This window comes from Hibiscus syriacus, unplaced genomic scaffold, assembly GCF_006381635.1.
Source record: "Hibiscus syriacus cultivar Baekdansim isolate YM2019G1 unplaced genomic scaffold, ASM638163v2 tig00111008_pilon, whole genome shotgun sequence".
In the NCBI taxonomy this organism is placed as follows: Eukaryota; Viridiplantae; Streptophyta; class Magnoliopsida; order Malvales; family Malvaceae; genus Hibiscus; species Hibiscus syriacus.
In genome coordinates, this window is record NW_024062951.1 from 488,962 (window position 1) to 508,791 (window position 19,830).

Sequence of the window (19,830 nt, forward strand, 5' to 3'; positions counted from 1 at the left end):
TTTTTTTTAATTAGGTCCTTATTTTATATCGGGTTGTATCGAATCAGATCAGATTTGTACTATAAAAAATTGGGTTAGGTCGATTTGGTGGAAGAATTATGCTCTTCGGTCGAGTCGAGTTAAATATATATATTTTTTAGGTCGGGTCAAGTTTGGATGGATGTATATATTTTTCGGATTGAGTCGGATTGACAGAAAACCCGACACATTGTCATCCCTAATTGGCTGTTGTTCTGTTAACACTTTTGCTTCAGATGAAAATTAGTAGTCGATTATTTTTAGGGATTAGTTATGTAATTTTAGCCCATCTAAATTTAATTCAAAAATTAAATCCTCTCACTTGTATTCAACCTTACTAGACTAAGGGGGCGTTTGGATAGGGGAATGTGGGATTCCATGGGAATGAAATCCACATTCCCCCGTTTGGTTAGCCCGGGAATCTCATTCCCGGTAATATAAGATTACCAATAGTGGATTTTAGGATATATTACCGGGAATGTCATTACCTCCTTTCCTTTTGTATTGTTGGATTCCGGCGTTTTGGACTAAAATGCCCTTAATTTTTTTTCTTTTCAAAAATATCATTCTTCTGTCATTGAATAATAAAAATCTACGAAAGTTAAATTATAAATTTATCCTTAAACTATTTTAGATTACAAAAAAATCTATAATTAAAATTTATATGAAGTTCAGGGGTTAAAATAAAATTTACCCTTCATTAAACCTTTTATATTTAAATTTTGTAAAAAAAATTATATAAATTATATAAATTTAAATTTTAAAGAAAATATATAAAATTTTCCAACTTGTTAAAAAATATATAATAAGGAAAATTTGATCAAATATGCATTCCAATAATATTTTATTCCTTTAATCAAACACAGTAATCTTACATTCTTGCTAAGCCAACCAAACACAAAATACAACATTTCCAGTAATCCTATTCCCTGGTAATCTATATTCTCACTGGTAATCTTACATTCAGTGAACCAAAACGCACCCTAATAGTGTAGTTTCACCATTTATTTTTTGTTTGTTTGTTTAGTTAAATTTTAACATTACCTATAAACGAACATATTCACAAATGTTAAACAAAATATCTTCAAAAATAAACAAAACTAATACAATATTAAAAATTTAAACGAACACAAACTAATTACAAATACATTTAAAAATAAATAAAAGAGCACAACATATTATTCAAATTTGATTCATTTACGCCTTATCGGTCTTTTGTCATCAGGAATATTGTGGTGCAACGGATACGCATGTTATAATAGGACGTACGTGCATCGTTTGGCTCAAGATCCCATATATTTGGGTAAATTACATTTAATACTTAATTATCATTCTTTTATGTTTTAATCATTTAATCATTATTTTTAAAATCATATTTAATATTACGTTTTGATTTCATTTTGATCATCTATCGTTAACAAATTAACTTAGCAGTTGATGTGACATTTTGTTAAAAAAAATTAATTATAATGTGATATTACCCTATGTTGTCACGTTAGTATCACTGTTAATTTTTTAACGGTAGATGATAAAAATGAAATCAAAGCTTACCGTTTTGTATGATTTTGAAAAAAAAAAATAAGTAGGCAATCAAAACAAAACAAAAATGAGAATACTAACATGTAGTTTACCCTATATGTTGCTTTTATCTATACGGGAAGGAATAGGATGATTTAATGTTGAAATTGATTGAAAAATTAATTATAAAATGATTTGTTTTGGATCTAGATAAATTGATTTAAGGCTTTAATATTATAAATCGTGAAATAATAGCTCCAATCATTAACCAATTAAATTAGATGATTCGGATAAATTAACCGAAATAAAATTAAGCATAAATCGAATCGGATCAAACATATAAAAAATATTCTGTCATGTTTAAAATCTGACTGCTCTTTGTCGTATATTGCAACTGAATAAATGAGCAGATTTCATTGCCAAACGTGGAAGGGAGTAAGAATGACCATATATTCTTCATATAATATATAATTATTTTTTAGGGGGTTTCATAATATATATTTGTATCTAATTCTTTTACTAGTATTCAATTATTTTTATTTTCTCGTATTTATTAAGAGATAGTAGAGTATTCATAATTAAAAATTAAAATCATTCAAAATTATCTCGTATTCACTTAATACTACGAAAATAGAGTGACATTTCAGTAGAAAGTCCAAATTAATATATTTGAGTTGGGCACGTCTCTCGTTTTTCATTGTCATTGAATGCCTCACTTATTTCTCTCATTACTAATGAAATCCCATCACTTCATTCTTCCCTTTTTTTTTTTCCTTCAACTTCTACAAAAACCGTCACTGTTTCATCCCCTTCCCCAAAACTCAAACCCAGTTTTATCCTCTCCAAGCAATGGTACTCTCCAAATTCTATCTCATTCTCACCTTTCCATTCTCTCCATCTGGGCCGTAGACGCCGCCCACAACATTACGGCGGCGGCGACACCGTCACCTCTTCCTCCTCCGGGGACTGCTCGGCTTTGATCCTCGACATGGCGGAGTGCTTGTCCTTCGTGTCGAGCGGGAGTCAAGTATCGAAACCGGAAGGATGTGCTGTACTGGCTTGAAGACTGTGATTCAAACCGACGCCGATGCTTGTGCGAGGCGTTTAAGAGCAGTGCTTCGCTCGGTGTTACTCTGAATCTCACTAGGGCTTCCACCTTGCCCTCTGTTGCAATATCCCCGTTTCTTCCGTACCTAAATGCGCGTGTGAGTGACGCTTCACTTTTTTATTTTCTCAAAACCCATTTTAATGGAAATTTGGTTAGTTTTCTTTTGGAAAAAGGAAAGTAAGAATCTGTTTCATCCTCTCTTTTTTGACAGTACTCTTGTACCTGCTGCGGCGCCAGGTATGTCCCCATAAATCAAATCTGTCCTGATAGGGGTAACAACTATTTTTTATTATTATTCTAATTTTCCATTTTAATTTGAGATAATTTGGTCACCCTACTTCAGACTGTTAATTCTAACTGAATTTGAAAACTATATTGATTGATCCAAATCCCTTTGATAATAAAAAAATTAATAATATGAATTGGTCTTTATCTAAAACAACCATAAGTAATTCAAAATAATTGAATAAAGATTACCTAATTAGAAAAATTCAATGACTTAAACATGAAATCTAAAAAAATTTAACTTTATTGATTCAACTTAAATTGACTCGATTCAAAAATAATCTACTCAAAATGTTATTAGAATATTGAAATTGAAAACATTGTTCATTATTGTCTATCATAGAAAATTTTATTAACTTTCTTTGAATTTTAACATTATCAAAGTGGATTGATCAAATTATGTCATATTCAAATTTCAAATAGAAAATTAAATCACAATATCACCTAAGATTACACTGACCTTTGTTTTTAAAAATTGGCTGCTAATTGTAGGTGTGCAACCATCACCAACAGCAGTTGCGCCAACAACCGAATCAGGGGGAGCGAGTGAGGCAGCGCCGACGGCTCCTAGTAAATCAGGCTCGGCGGTGTTCTCTGTCAATCGGATCTCTTGTTGCAGCCTCCTCATAGTTATGCTAGTTCAGTCTCTGTGTGAGTGAAAGACCAGTTTGATGTTAGTCTGGATATTGGTGATTATCTAGGTTTCCCTTTAGTGGGTTAATGGAAATCTTTTCACTTTATACATAGATAATAATTTAACCATTTGCATCTTCTGATTTTTTAATGTTTATTGATGATTTGGAGCCTTTTATATATATATATATTAAATTAAGATTTAATAAAAAATTAAAAATAAATGATAAGTAGTTAAGATTTAGATGTTTAACCCTGGAATTTGTATTGAGATTTATATATAATTTTATAAATATTTTATGTCAAGAATAAATTATACTGATGTTTTTGATTTGACTGATTTTGAACACCAATTTAAAAAAAGAACGATTTTAATCCCTTATATTATCAGTACATTTGATTTTAATTCCTCGAATATTAGTTCCCGTCAACTCACTTGTAACTCCTTAAAAGTTTGATTTTAATTCCTCAAACATTAATTCTAGTCAACTCATAAGAGATATAAAAGGTACCCTTTTACCTATGTTTTATATATACACCACAAAATTGAAATAACTACAAACATATTTTTAGATAAATATTGACAAATAATAATGATATCAACCATCATTATTAAATTTTTTTTATTAATCTAGGGTAGTTACAAGTGATTATATCTGTTCTAAAAACTCACAATCATTTAATTACAAACGCTTAATCACCCTATAATTATTGATATTTGAATCCGAGATCTCTAGAAATAACAATATTTAATATTATAGTTTAATATTTTTGTAAAATTGATGTATCATGGAAGGTAAAAGAAATTTTCAAAATAAATAGGCTTTGACTTCTATTAAAAGGGAAACATAAAGAACAACCTCAGCTGTGCACGTGATATATATATAAAGACACCTGACAACCTTAACTGAAACTAAGAACTAGAATGACATGAGAAGGAATATAAGAAAATTTCAAAATGCCCCCATCGAAGGAAAACAAACAGACCCTTAGTTTTGTTGAATCACCCCCATATATATCTTTATTCACTGTTCACATTCAAATCTCCTTCACAACCAGCTTCTTATGGTTCTAAATCCATTTTGGGAGCACATGTTTTACTGCATCTTCCACAGTGAGGAATATCCTATCTTCCCTATCATCTCATGAAACTTTGAGGCATGAAGCTTGTCCACCACCACTGGCCCTGGATTTGCTAAAAACAAGCTGCAAAACAATGGATTTTGCATAAATTAAAAAAACCAACTTTTATTTGAGCTTCTTTTGCACTACGTTACCTTAACATCCCTCTTCTCAAGGCTTCTCAATAACTCTTCCATGGCATGGATGCCACTAGTGTCAATGTCAGTAACAGCTGATCAAAGAATGTAAAGTTCATAAGAAACAGTTCATTTGGTCATAAGCTCGATCGATGAACAGGAAACGAAAGTCGAATATTGCTTACGTGACATTTCGACGACCAGATACTGAATTCTCGGTTGGGAGTTTCTTTCAGTCTCTCTTCTTCATCGAGCATCCATCTCAAAATCCTGCAAGAAACTTGAACTTTAGGAATGTCTATATTTGGACAGAGTTCACTTCCTTTTATTACTTCATGCATGTGGGAAAGCTAACCTTTCTTTTATATAGTTGGAGTTGGAAAAGTAAATTGCGGAATCAACTCTAACAATGAGGATGCCTGGAATTTTTGCTGCATCAGGATATTGCTGGATGTTCCTATAAACCGTCGTTCTCGGAAGCTTTCCGAGAACTGCCGTTCGAGGTCTCGTAACTTGTAAGAGGATTTTCGCGAATGATATCGAAACCTGTTGCAACGAGAAATAGATCATTTAGGTGGATGTGGTAAATCGATTGAAACTTGGGATGTGGCAACAATCTCCATGAATTCCTCACCGCAATTAGTAGGCCTATCTCAACCGAAGAGAAAACTACACCAAAAAAGGCTCCCATACAAGCAACAAAGTCGAATTTATCGATCTTCCATATTAGAGTCATTGCTTCAATGTCAATTAAGCTAATCACTGCTGATATAATGATGGAAGCTAGTATTGCATTTGGAGTGTACTTGAACAATGGAGTTATGAGTTCCAATGTTAGTAGCACAACACCAGACATCACTATATTAGATACCGCCGTATGGCATCCGGCCATGTAGTTTACTGCCGAGCGGGAGAAGGAACCTGTGGCCACGTAACAAGATGTCATCGAACGACAATATCATCGTTCCTAATGCTACCATTTCTTTGTTTCCATCCAACTGGTAGTCCTTCATGGAAGCAAATGTTCTTCCAATTGCTACAGCTTCCTAAATGATAAAAGATGAAGTGATTAGAACCTAATCTCCTTAAGCCAAATCAAGGAATAAGGGGTCGAATTCGCATACCGTTAACGCTATCATACCGGCTAGAACACCGATCCTGAAACCTTTGGCAAGATATTCTCCAGAGAAAAATATTTCATCCACAGATGGTGGGTTGATTCCCTTCCTGATATGTTTTACCTGAAGATAAATTGTGGAAAATGAATCTTCATTTCTTTTTCTTTGTTCAAAGCTTGGAGATAATCAAACAGAAGAAAGTGTTGTACATACAATCTGAACACCGTGCTTGTCGGCTCGTGTGATGTATACGAAAAAGGTGGAGAGGACGACAGAGATCATCGGTGCAATTGCTGGCACCCAAAATAGTTTCTTCTCTTTTTCCCCTGGTCAGTTTTATACAGCATCATTAGATCACATTAACAGAGTTTCTACATAAATGATGAAAGAAAGGATTATGATCTTACAATGTATTTTGCAACCAAAAGGAAGGCAAGGAAGGACAGTCCTATTAGTATAGTTTGCCAATTCCACTGTAGAACAAAGTTGCCATTAGGATTAGCCAAATTTAAAACGTGTTTGATGCCACAAAACCAAAGAATCTCAAAATGTAAGATAATACTAGTCACTTACACCATGATGTGCTGCATGGAAAACCGAGCGCATGACGGAGACGATATCAGTTTTCTTCGTAAATTTGTTTATTCCGAACAGACCTTTTAGTTGTTGAAGGGCAATGGTGACAGCAGCACCAGCCACGAAGCCAACAATGGCAGCGTGAGATAGGAAGTCTATCAAGAACCCCAGCCAACCACAAACCATTTAGCACTTATGATATATGCCCGGAGTTTCCTCATAAGACACTGACTTTATTACCTCAAAAATCCAAGTGTGACTTGAGTGATACCAGCAAAGAACGTAGCTGTGAACGCAAGGCGCCGGTAATCCACTGGATTTTTAGACGGGTCAATCTCGTTCTGCAGGAGAGTACCAAGCAAGAGAGACACAACGGCCACCGGTCCAATGGCAATATCCCGTGAGCTTCCCATGAATGCATAAATAAGAGGCGGAACGAAGCTACTATCTGCAATGCAATACGAAAATCAGTACAATTCCCTCACGATCCACCATTAAAAACAATCTTATCATGTAGAAAGATGCTTACATAAACCATAGTGGGGAGGCAGATAGGCGAGCTTTGCATATCCAATGTCCTGATGTAAATTAAAAGATATTAGAAACAAAAAGAAAAAAAATAGAAACTTCAATTACATCATCTGAAAGATTGTTTATACCTGCGGAATGCAAAGACTTGCAATGGTAAGTCCAGCAATGAAGTCACCTTTGAATTTAGAAAGGGTATATTGCCTTCCCCATTCAAGAATGGGAAACACTGCCTGTAAGCCTAGCACAAACTTTCTTGATCTCGGTTGATCCTTGAAATTGCGTAAAGGATCATCGGCGAAGAAAGTTTCCTTCACAATGCATCCAACTTCTTTCAACAGGGTCTTCTTAGGAGGCTTTCCCACCTTGTGAACATAAGTAGAATTCTCTGAGCCGCAACGTGATGAAGAAACACTAATACATCCATCTCCATGTTGCCAAGCTCATCGTTGACACGGTTACTCATCATATAACCTACATGAACATGATTTAAACTATTTGTCTAAGAAAACCAGTAAAGAAAATGCATGTGAAACCAAAGGCTCAGTGAATATACTAACTTAAAAGGGCCTGTATATTGAACAATTCAGCTAATTGATGACCATATGACAGAAGAAGTGAGGCAAAGAAGGTCTAAAGAGAGCCTGCAATGGAAAAAAAAAGGGGCAGAGTTCCCCATTTATACAAGTGCAAGGAGAGCAATATTAGTCAACTGTTTAACTTCAAGAAAAAGGATTTCTCATCAGTTGCAAGACAATGAACCTAGCTCTAAAGCCATTCTACATTCATAAACCCCGACAAGTTGAATATAAATGAGGCTAAATCCCATGAACATGTGGAACTAAACAATTTGTTTTGGTATTGTTTGAAAGGGATCATTAATTGCATGTATATTATCAACATAAACTATCCCTTGTTAGTGTTGACTTTATGAATGGGTGCTCATTTGCTAAGGCCTAGAGTCATATAGCCAACATTATGTCTTCTCCTACAGCAAAAAGGTAAAAAAAAAAAAAAGAAGGCTTTAAATAATAGTGGTGGGTATTTAGTTTCAGATTTGAATAAGTAAAAGAAAATCACAGGCATTTTCTATTCTCCGCGCTCCACCATCCTTAGTGGTTTCCCCTTTTCAAGAACTCATGAGGTTGTGACACATATACTTTATCAATAATTTTCCTTGTTTAAAGAATGATACTGTTCATTATACATTCCATGTACATTTTCTGTTCCATGAAAGACGACTTTGTAAGGTTTGATATCGTTTCATTCTAATATCGTTTCTAATGTTCGAATCTATATTCTTTTTTAAATGTATATTATGTCTTACAATTACATCGATTATCTTCTCGATAATAATACAGTTAAAGAGATTTACGAATAATCCATGTTTGAAGCACCAAACAATTCTTCCTACATATATCATCAAACAAGTAAAAGAACTGATAAAATAACACAACAAAATGGATATGTACGATTACAAGATTTTATGTTAGAGATCAAATTTATAAAATTTAGAAGGAGAGGTAGACAAAAATAAATTATAAATAGAAAATACCAAGAAAATATCTAAAATATAGGCACCTTCGGTCGTACCCGAAAGTGCACATGTTTAATAAACAAAGTGTTCTTTCTGCTGTAATTTTATCATACAGGTAAGAGAGAAAATGGGTTTCTACTAATAAGCTTTCTAAAAAACAATCATAAAATGAGAATCTTATTGTTCTTTCATCATCGTATGAACTCCGGAGCGTGACCGCAAATGAAAGCACTAAAGCCCCACATTCTCAAAATAAAAATAAAAATAAAAAGTCAGCCAAATCAAAGATATTGTTCTTGTTCAGTTTGGTTCAGCACACAACCGCCATCAATAGTGAATCATCATGCCAAGTTGCCAATCACAAAAAAAAAAAAACCCAGAAATAATTAAAACAGAAAAACATGTACAATTGGCAAAGTCGATGAAGAGTTCAAGAAAGTAGTTTAACTTACAGTCCACAAAGGTTGCTAATCATCATTGTATATTGTTTGCTGGGTTTCAACTGTATATAGTATAATACTGAGGGAAAATAGAAAGAGGAGATTGAAGATCAAACCAAGTCTATATTCGTTGAATCTGAGACAAATAGAGAGATACAGATTGAGTTGAACTGTCTTTCCTTTTTTCCCTTCTTTACATTCCTTCATAAATCTCTGTAGTTTTGATGAATAATTAGAGAAGCGTGCAAAATTAACGGAAAAAAATGAAGATTTTAATGCTTTCATAGGGTTTTTTTAACTCATGAAATAATCTCAATAAAAAAATTAATATATATATATATATATATATATTTAATCCATTGATCAATGTGTAAACAATCTGAATTACATGTTACCTTCAATTATATTATTTATGGTGAGACAGCTGTTCTCTTGAATAATTTTAAATATATTTTAAAGGTATACTAATTGTGTAATTTAATATCTCTAAATCAATCAAAACTTAATGAATATTGACTTATATTATTTCCAACTTTCAATGCACGTAAGCTAATACTAAAGTTAAAAGAAGAAATTGAAAATTAAATAAGGGTTGGTTGCTGGGTTAAAGTTGCGAACTCCCCTGTATATAAATAAACAACATAAATATTTTAATATAGTCTATTTTTTATTTGCGTAAACTCATGTATACTTTAAATAATACTATAGTTAATTGCATCATATGTCCCTAAACTATAATCCTCATTTTAAATTAGTTCTTAAACTTTTTAATATTTCAATTCCATCCCCAAACTATGACTCTCATTCTAAATAGTCTTTAAACTTTTGAATATTCTAATTTCATTCCTAAACTATGTTCTCTTTCTAAATTGGTCCCCAAACTTTGAATATTCCATTTTCATCCCCAAATTCATCCAAATATGTAATTAGTTTCAACCATAATTTAACCTAAGTTTTTTTTGAAAAACATATATAATATAACTTGACCGAACGATTTTATTAACAAGGAATGTGATTATTATATACGTATGTTTGGAATGAAATTGGAATGTTTAAAAAGTTTGGGGATCAATTTAGAACGAAGGTCATAGTTTAGGGATGAAATTAAAATATTCAAAATTTTGAAGACTAATTTAAAATGTAGTTTAGGAATGAAATTGAAATATTTAAAAATTTAGGGATCAAATTATAACGAGGTTCATACTTTAAAGACATATGATACAATTAACTCTAATATTATTTAAATTCAGATTATCCAAAAGAAATATGTGATCCATTATCACTTAAACTCGTATCATTTAGCTGAAATATTTCATGAATTGATCGAGAGGTTATCGTAACAATATTTAATTTTTTTTTAATATTTTTTATTGATATTGTATTTCAATCTTTAAAATTTTATAAATTTATTTATAACAAAATAAAAGTATGCGTATGTATACGTATGTCACTCTTTATCAGTGAAATATTTAAGTTCATATAACAAAAAGCTTAATGCCTCTAGATGTATTGTGGTTGTGTGTGTGACGTTTTTCATTCAAGAGTTGGGTATTGAATAAATAATCGTTTTGATTTCATCTGCTCACAGTATTCTTCTTCTTGGTTGATGCAATGCAGTCCCGCAATTCATGTGTCAAAAACTAAATTTTTTAAGCTCATTTCACTTTCTTCTCCTCATTTCATGTGTTTCTATTTATTTTTTATTCGAGTTTATTTTATTAGATTTTTTAATATTTTTGTATAATTCGTGTGGGATATTAAGTAACTAGATTTTTATGTTAACAGTTATAGGAAAATATCACTTATTATGTGTTTAATTTACAAATATGATCGTAAATCTTCATTATAATTCATATATTTTTAATTTTAATAAAATTAACAGTTTCTATCTTATAAAAATTATTTAAATAAATTCTAAAATATAATATCAACATTTTCCAACTACAACACGCAAACATCATTACGCCTTACGACCTTGACAACACCGTAAAAAAAATACTAACCAAGTACATTAAAGGATTCAAGCAAATATAATTGTAGGCGCAGAAAACAGTAGGGCAACTCCAGCAACAATGGCAATACTGCCTGCCAGTACATACAACAAAGTTAGATCAATGAATATATATAACTGTTAAGGTAGATTACATATTTAATCGTCCACTTATTTGTGTAATTCCGTTTTACTCACTCAATTATTTTTTAAAAAAATCGTACATAATGTTATGTTTTGATTACGTTTTGATAAATTTTCATTAAAAATTTAATGGTAATGTTAATGTGTTATCATAAAGTAATATCATGACATCATTGAAAAAAAGAATCATGTCAATAATTTTGTTTATATTTTAACGGTGTATGATCAAAACAAAATCATAACGTAACCTTATGTATGATTTTTAAAAAAACAGTTTAATGACTAATAAAATATCATAAAAATAGATGAGTGATTAAGTACATAATTTACCTTAAATATTAACATTTACATGAAAAAAAATATGTTGTTTGTCTTTGTATTTGCATTGTGATTTAATCCTTGCACTTTAAAGGTTCAAAAATTAAATTATCCTACATTTTTTATTTAAAAATTTTAGTGCTAATCGTTAAAATTTACATCAATTCTTTGCATTTTACATACATGCGGTAACACCGAAACAGTTGCAGAGGCAGAGAAAATTTCAAGGAATATCTCAAGCACAAATAGTAAGAAAGAAGTAGGCCCCAAAGATTGGCAGAGATTAAAGTTCTAGCAGAGATAATAAGAATAAAACGGAGATAATCAGACCTGATAAAGTTGAAGCTGTAGAGGGGATAGCAGGAGACTGCGGAGCAACAGGAGGATTATTGAGTCCATTATTCCTAAAACTGTGGGGAAAAAAGGTGCAGCAACTTAGGAGACTACACTATGACTATATGAAGAAAAAGGTATTAAATGATCATTTTGGCAAATATTCTTTTTTTTAATTTTAGTATTTTAACTTTCAACGTTTCATTTTGAGGTAAAAAGACTCATTTATAGATTAAAAACGTTAGTTAACAAACGGTTAACACTTTAAAATATGGAATTTTTTATGTTAAAATAAAATGTTGAGAGCTAAAATACTCTAGAAATAAAGAATAAGAGTCAAAATGATTATTCGATCAAATAGACTTTTACCCCAAAATAAAAAGTTAGGGTCAACATGCTAAAAAAATATGAGCTAAAATGATCATTTTAATAAATTTAGGGGTTAATTTTGACATTATATCACGAAAAAAATGGGTACAAGCAATGGTGGCGAGGGTCAGGAGTTAAAAGGTGATAGCATAAAAGAAAAACCTGGTAGGATTGAATACTGAAAAGGATCCATTAACCGGAATATCTCCTTCTAGCCGATTATTTGAAAGATTTCTGCATCAGATGGTCAAATATCCCACCCCATCATATATTGTGTTCTTGAAGCTAAGAAAATAAAATTAATTTGGAAAAGAAAAGAAAAAAATCTGATAGCAACACTCACAGCACTTGCAGTGAAACAATAGTGGTTAAGGACATAGGAATTTGACCTGTCAACGAGTTGTTGTTGAGACGCCTGCTCCACAAAAAAAAAAAGTATCAATCACATTGCACATTGATAACATGACTAGAGTACATATACTATTACATTCACATCAGATTGAACCGCATAAGAATTGGAGGAGATGAACGAGGTAATGTTGTAAGGTTGTAAATCAACCGAGCTTGAATGAATAAGATTATGTTCATATTCGTTTGTTAGTTTTTAAGGTGTTTATGTTCTGTTCGTATTCGCTTAAATTTTTAATATTGTGTTCATATTCGGTTTTTTTTTTTAATGTTCGGTTCGTTTAGCATTCATATTTGTTTTATGTTGATTTAATGTTAGGCAACTAACATTAGGCCAAAGAAAAATGGTGAAATTACACCATTAGTCTTTAAGTTTCTTATATTTCACAGTTTGAACTCCAAATTCACATTGTGTTCAATTTATTCCTTACGTTCACTAATATTTAAAATGTAAAAAAGAAAAAGAAAAGGAGAACAGGGCAAAAAAGGACAACAAACAAGCTTTTAAACAAATTTTTTCGTTAACATAAATGAACCGTACACACCTTTATTCATGTTTGTTCGTTTATTAAATGAACATAAAATTTCTGTTCATACTCGTTTATTTTTGCTTAATAAACGAACTCCTAAATCTTCGGTTGAAGTTGAACTTATAGCAATGAACTAGATATGCTTTTGAGTTTCGATTGAACCAGTCCAACCAGTCCTATTCTGTTTTTTCCATCTTTGCTAACAATCGAGAGGCCTTATTACTAATCGAGTAATTTTAGGAATTTTCATCCAATTATGATAAGCCAAGTCTATCTATGCCTATAATTCTGCTAGCAATATCAACGCATAAAGGCCTTCCACATACGACGAGAGCAAAAGCACAAAGAAATATTAATGAATTAGCTACTTAAAAGAAATGTGAAAAGTGTTCGTACAAGAAACGAAGCTTTCGGAGCTTGCCCAGAGCTGCTGGAATAGGTCCGGTTAAAGCATTCGAGAAAAGATCCAAGCTCACCAAGCTCGTCAAGTTTCCAAGTTCCTCCGGGATTGTCCCAGATATGTTATTACTATAAAGCTCCCTGTCATAAATAATTGACTTAGATTGCTCGGTATGTTTGAATGAATGTGCAAAAACCCAATAGCCATACAATTACAACCATCTTCAGGGTCTGTTCTTACAACTATTTATTTATCTTTTACTAAACAATACTTCGAACATTACGGGGGCAAAACGTAATCACCAGATCTAAAATTATCATACTTACAGATACTGCAAGTTCGCAAGCTGCCCGAGTTCTGGAACCAATTGGCCAGATAGATTTGCGTCCCCAAGATCACTAAATTGACAAAGCGAAAAGCATTTATCACAAGAAAGTAGATGCCAGGGAGTACAACCAGCTGAACTAGCAAAAAGATATGTAAGACTTACACTCTCGCCACACTGTTTTCAGCATTACATGTAATGTTGAACCATACGCAAGGATTGGGATGGGTTGGATCCCAATTTTGAAACACGTTATTAGGGTCAGCCAATTTGGTCTTCAATGCATACAGCGCATCGCCTGTGAGACATTGCAAAAGCTTCAACAACCGTGTTTCAAAATTTGCGACAATGGGGGATTTCTAAATCTAAAACCTCAATAGAGATTAAATCATACAATGGAATAGCTTAAAAATAATGGAACAGGCCAAAACTCCACCGTATTCATCAAAATGAACAAAATTCCATTTGAAAACTGGAATACAAAAGAAAATAACGAGAAAGAACCTTCAGCGTTGCCTGCAACTCTGGAAACCAAAATCAACCATAAACAAACGGAAATAAGTCGCTCCATCATTTTTTTTCTTTTGTTCTCGGTTTCTTCAATTAAATAGCCGAATCAGCTGAGATAAAATGAAAACAATGAACTTGGAAACAATAAACAAAAGTCTGATTCAAGGTTAAAGAAGAAGAGGAAGAGAGAATTTATGTTTGGTAAGTTGGAAATAAGAGAGAAAATAGGAGGAAATAATTGGAGGTGACAAGTGAGTCACAAAGTCATTGGTCTTCGTTTGATTGGCTTCCAAAAAAAAAAAAAGTCTTCGTTTGATTGATTCCTTTTGACGGAATTTACACATTTGAATTCTAATAACTGATTCAAGCCATTGCGTTGAAGTCAACTTGATTACGTTTTGTTTGGTCGGCTAATGTAATAGTTGAAGTCAAATTTATTACTGTAAAGTATACAAATAGTACTTTATAAGACGTTATTTTGTTGAGTTATCGATTATAAAAAAAGTTATAAAATGATCACCTGATTATTCTTATGTTCTAAACTCGTCATATTCTGTTAAAAGAATAGTGATCGTCTTAGTCGGACATTAGCTTACTGACTAAGATATAATAAAATCTGACACCATTATTGCTTTCAAGTATTGGCTCGACGGTATAGTGTTTCAAGCAATAATTTGGTTGCATAATGTAAACGAATAGTCAATCCACAAAATATAACTCAAACGATTTTGAGATCAAATTTTATCATATCTCATTCAACAGGTTAACGTCCAACTCAGAAGATCAATTTTTTTAATGGGAAAGGATGAGGTTGGAACATATGAATAGTAGGGTGACCATTTTATAATTTTTTATATTCGATTGACTCAACAAAACACTGCTCTACAATTAGAGGACTATTTTGTCATTTTTAATTGTCGAGTGACTCAATAAAACAGTGTCCTATAGTCGGGAGACCATTCACGTACTTTACCAGTTTATTTATAATTTCAATATTAGTTTTTAAGAGTTAATTACATCACATTCCTCAAATTATGACCCTTATTCTAAATTAGTACTTAAACTTTTTACCATTTCAAATCCATCCCTAAACTATGACTATCATTCTAAATTAATTCTCAAACTTTTGAACATTTCGTTTTCATCCTTAGGTTATGACCTTCATTCTAATTTGGTCCCTACACTTTTTGAATATTTCAATTTTACCCCAAACTATACATATAGGGGTGAACATTCGATCGAGTCGAGTACAAAATTTTGAGTTATTTGATTTGACGAGTCGTATTTTATGACTCGAACGTAACTTCAAATTTTTTTGAGTCGAGTTTATGAAATTCGAGTCGAATTGAGTTGTTCAAATTTCTATACAAATTTAATTATAATTGTTTATAGTATTATGATGTTAATTGTTTCAATCGTTCAAATTTCTTTAACCATATAAGATATATATATATATATATATATATATATATATATTCATATTCATATTCTTTTCACATTATGATGTTGTTTAATATATCAAATTCAATCTAAAATTATAAAATATATTTACAATATTATATTTTAAAGAAAGTATTTTGAGGGTAAAGTATTGATTAGAGTATAAAGGAGTCCAATAATTGATGGGAAGAAAGAATTTGCAAACAATTACAGTCTGTTGAAAACATTTTGATATTTCGATATAACAAATTAAGTTAAATGAATTTTAAGATTTTCCAAATGATTTTCTAAGTATATTCAATATAACTATTCGAATATCAAAACATTACTCCAAATCTTTTAAAGATCATTTTTAATCCTTACTCAAGTGTAAAATTAAGTTTTAATCTTAAAACAATTTCAAAATAATTTTACAAAGTATTTCGAATCATTTCAAAGCCAAAAATTCCAGATTGCTCAGAGGGAACCGATTCCCCCCCAAAGGGGTACCGATTCCCCCTTGTATAATGGTTGAAATATTTGAATTTTACACTTAGGGAACCGATTCCCCATAGGGGGTACCAATTCCCCCCACGCTCCGAACTGTTTTATTAATTGTTTTCACACTAAAACGGCTATATTATTTTCTCTAATCATCCCCAACGTTCAGAAGTGATTCAAGGTGTATTTAAGTAAGCTTAGAAGCCATTGATCAACAACAAGAAACATCAAGCAATTAGAATCAAGAGAGAATCAAAGAGAAAGCATCAAACCTCAAGTTTGAGCATTTCAAGCCTATTTTTCATTCAATATTCATTTTGCTTTCAAGAACACTTATTGTGCTCAATTGTATTTATTATTGAGTGTTCTTTCTTTGTCCTAGAATTGTGCAAACATATTTGCCTTGTGAGATTTTTCTTGTAAGTTTGCAAATTTGTATTTCTCTTTGAGAAAAGAGTGTTCTCAAGAATTGGGGTATATTCTTGAGAGAGTTGTAAGGTTATATCTCTGGCCTCAAAAGAAAGAACAAATTAGTGAATTTGTTGGAAAATCCTTAGTGTGGATAGCTAAGGTAGTAGACGTAGACTTTGGTTGATAAAGTCGAACCACTCTAAATCGCTGTGCAATTTCTTTCAATTTTCTGCAAAAGCTTCCACCAAAATTTTTATTACCAATTCACCCCCTCTTGGCCGATTCAGTCAATCGATTAACTCAACAATTGGCATCAGAGCCTAACTCATTTGAAGGTTTAATCGCCTCTTGAGTCGATTCGAGAAGAGTTATATCGATAATCAAAGTCATCAATGGCCTCCGCTTCAAACTTCGACTCCGGTCTCGATTCGATGCCCGTCAACAAGCCTTCTTTCTTCAATGGAGCTAACTATGCCTATTGGAAGAATAGAATGATGTACTTCATTCAAGCAAGTGACATGGGAGCATGGAATGCCGTAGAAGAATGATACATCAAACCTCTCACTCATCCAAGGTTGTGGAGTGAAGGAGATACAAGAATGTTCCAGCTCAACTCCAAAGCCATCCATATCATTTTTTGTGCTCTTGGACTAGATGAATACGAAAGATTTTCATCGTGTACAACCACCAAAGAAATATGGGACAAACTTCAAGTCACTCATGAAGGTACCGATGAGGTAAATAAATCTAAAATTAGTATTCTAACGCATAGCTATGAAAATTTCAGGATGAAACCAAATGAAGATATCAAAGCTATGACGGATAGATTTTCAACGATTGTCAATGGTCTCAAATCATATAGAGAGATCATTTCAGATGAAAAGCTTGTTAGGAAGTTAGTCTACTCCCTCCCAAAATCGTGGCAATCAAAGAAGACGGCAATCATCGAGTCTAAGGACTTAACGTCCTTAACTCTTGAAGAGCTAATTGGGTCACTCCTCACTCATGAAATGATGCTCGAAGATGACGTGGACCTCGACAAGATTGACGAGACACCAAAGGATAAGGAGGAGAAGAAAAACATTGGAGTTGCTCTCAAATCCACAAAAGATGAGAGTGATTTGAATGACGATGGCGATGACGAGAAAATGGCATTGTTTGCCAAACGGTTCAAAAAAATGATGAGACCTTATCGAGGAGGAAAATTCAAACGAAATGAAGGCCTCAAAAATGAACCGAAAGAGAAGGACCCAATCATTTGCTACGAATGCAAAAAACCAGGGCATGCCAAATATGATTGCCCACAATTGAAGAAAAAAGGGTCAATCAAAGAATAAGCACATGGCTCATGTGGCTACATGGAGCGATGAAGAAGGTTCCGATGAAGAGGAACAATAAGTAGCTAACTTGTGCTTGATGGCATTCGGGGAAGATTCTAAGGTAACCTCTAACTCATCCGATTTTGATGATTTATCCTATGATGAGTTATTAGAGGAATATAATGGATTGGCTTCGGATTATGAGAAATTATTTTTAAAATATAAAAATGATGTTTCAAAATTGAAAAATGAAAACAAACTCATATCCAAAACCAACAACGATCTTGAAAGTAAAATCAAAGATTTGCAAATCAAACTAGAAGAGTTCGAAAAGAAAAATTTAGATTTGCAAAATTTACTTTCAAAGATCAATAATGATCATCAAAAGAAAATTGATGATCTTAAAACTTCTTTTGATAAAGTTGGAACAAAACATTTTGAAAAAGGTGGAAATTCAAAATCCAACTTTGTTAGAAAAAGTTTTAGAAACTACAATCATAGAGGTCCCCAAAGAACCTCTAATGGAAAAATCGTTAGAAGTATGTGGGTTCCTAAAGAACTCATTACTACTAAAGATAAAACTATCCTACACAAATGGATACCTAAGGGGACTAGGATTTTGGAAACTAATGAATATGGACACAAAATAATTTGGGTACCAAAAATCAAAAATTAATCTATGTTTGTAGGGAAAGGAGCATTGCTACAAGGCACGGGAAACAAATTAAATTCATGGTACCTTGATAGTGGATGCTCAAGACACATGACCGGAGACAAAAGCCGGTTCATTGAGCTTAACGCCAAAACTGGAGGAGAAGTGACTTTTGGAGACAATTCAAATGTCACATTGAAGGTATTGATACAATAGGTAATACCTCTTCCATACAAATTAAAAATGTTTTATATGTGAATGGATTAAAGCATAATCTATTGAGTATTAGTCAATTATGCGATAAAGGATTCAATGTCTTATTTGAAATTAATGGTTGTAAAGTCATTGACATTGCATCTAATCGGATTATGCTTGTTGGTCATAGAATAGGAAACATATACATGGTGCATTTAGATTCTTTTGATATGACTAATTTATGCCTAGTTGCTAAGGATGAGCATGATAGTTGGTTATGGCATAGGAGACTAGGACATGCTAGTATAACAGTCGAAATATTTGAATTTTACACTTAGGGAACCGATTCCCCATAGGGGGTACCGATTCCCCCCACGCTCCAAACTGTTTTATTAATTGTTTTCACACTAAAACGGCTATATTATTTTCTCTAATCATCCCCAACGTTCAGAAGTGATTCAAGGTGTATTTAAGTAAGCTTAGAAGCCATTGATCAACAACAAGAAACATCAAGCAATTAGAATCAAGAGATAATCAAAGAGAAAGCATCAAACCTCAAGTTTGAGCATTTCAAGCCTATTTTTCATTCAATATTCATTTTGCTTTCAAGAACACTTATTGTGCTCAATTGTATTTATTATTGAGTGTTCTTTCTTTGTTCTAGAATTGTGCAAACATATTTACCTTGTGAGGTTTTTCTTGTAAGTTTGCAAATTTGTATTTCTCTTTGAGAAAAGAGTGTTCTCAAGAATTAGGGTATATTCTTGAGGGAGTTGTAAGGTTATCTCTTTGGCCTCAAAAGAAAGAACAAATTAGTGAATTTGTTGGAAAATCCTTAGTGTGGATAGCTAAGGTAGTGGACGTAGACTTTGGTTGATAAAGTCGAACCACTCTAAATCGCTGTGCAATTTCTTTCAATTTTCTGCAAAAGCTTCCACCAAATTTTTTTTTGCCAATTCACCCTCCTCTTGGTCGATTCAGTCAAT

The 19,830-nt window shown here is 32.4% G+C and overlaps 1 protein-coding gene, 1 long non-coding RNA gene and 1 pseudogene across 2 annotated transcripts; 1 reads left to right on the forward strand and 2 right to left on the reverse strand.

Moving 5' to 3' along the window:
• Positions 1-2,639: 2,639 nt before the first annotated feature.
• Positions 2,640-3,544, forward strand: LOC120149698. The gene is made up of 3 exons (XR_005518484.1): positions 2,640-2,741; positions 2,856-2,881; positions 3,422-3,544. It is a non-coding gene; the product is annotated as an uncharacterized LOC120149698 (long non-coding RNA).
• An 877-nt stretch (positions 3,545-4,421) lies between these two features.
• Positions 4,422-7,509, reverse strand: LOC120149696 (annotated as a pseudogene).
• Positions 7,510-10,989: 3,480 nt separating this feature from the next.
• On the reverse strand, positions 10,990-14,535 carry LOC120149695 (BRASSINOSTEROID INSENSITIVE 1-associated receptor kinase 1-like). The gene is made up of 8 exons (XM_039162430.1): positions 14,342-14,535; positions 14,003-14,135; positions 13,839-13,910; positions 13,509-13,652; positions 12,518-12,589; positions 12,337-12,408; positions 11,803-11,882; positions 10,990-11,105 (listed from the first exon to the last, which is right to left on the reverse strand). The coding sequence occupies exons 1-8, from the start codon at positions 14,409-14,411 to the stop codon at positions 11,041-11,043; spliced, it is 708 nt and encodes a 235-aa protein (XP_039018361.1). The 5' UTR covers positions 14,412-14,535; the 3' UTR covers positions 10,990-11,040.
• Positions 14,536-19,830: the final 5,295 nt, after the last annotated feature.

What these genes read in the sequence shown, in the direction of transcription:
- LOC120149695 (XM_039162430.1), bottom strand. Translation starts at nt 14,411, where the DNA reads ATGATGGAGCGACTTATTTCCGTTTGTTTATGGTTGATTTTGGTTTCC. An exon ending in GAAAACAGTGTGGCGAGAGT is followed by an intron (nt 13,911 to 14,002) that starts GTAAGTCTTACA and finishes TTGTCAATTTAG; the next exon opens with TGATCTTGGGGACGCAAATC. An exon ending in TACAGCTTCAACTTTATCAG is followed by an intron (nt 11,106 to 11,802) that starts GTCTGATTATCT and finishes ATGTACTGGCAG; the next exon opens with GCAGTATTGCCATTGTTGCT.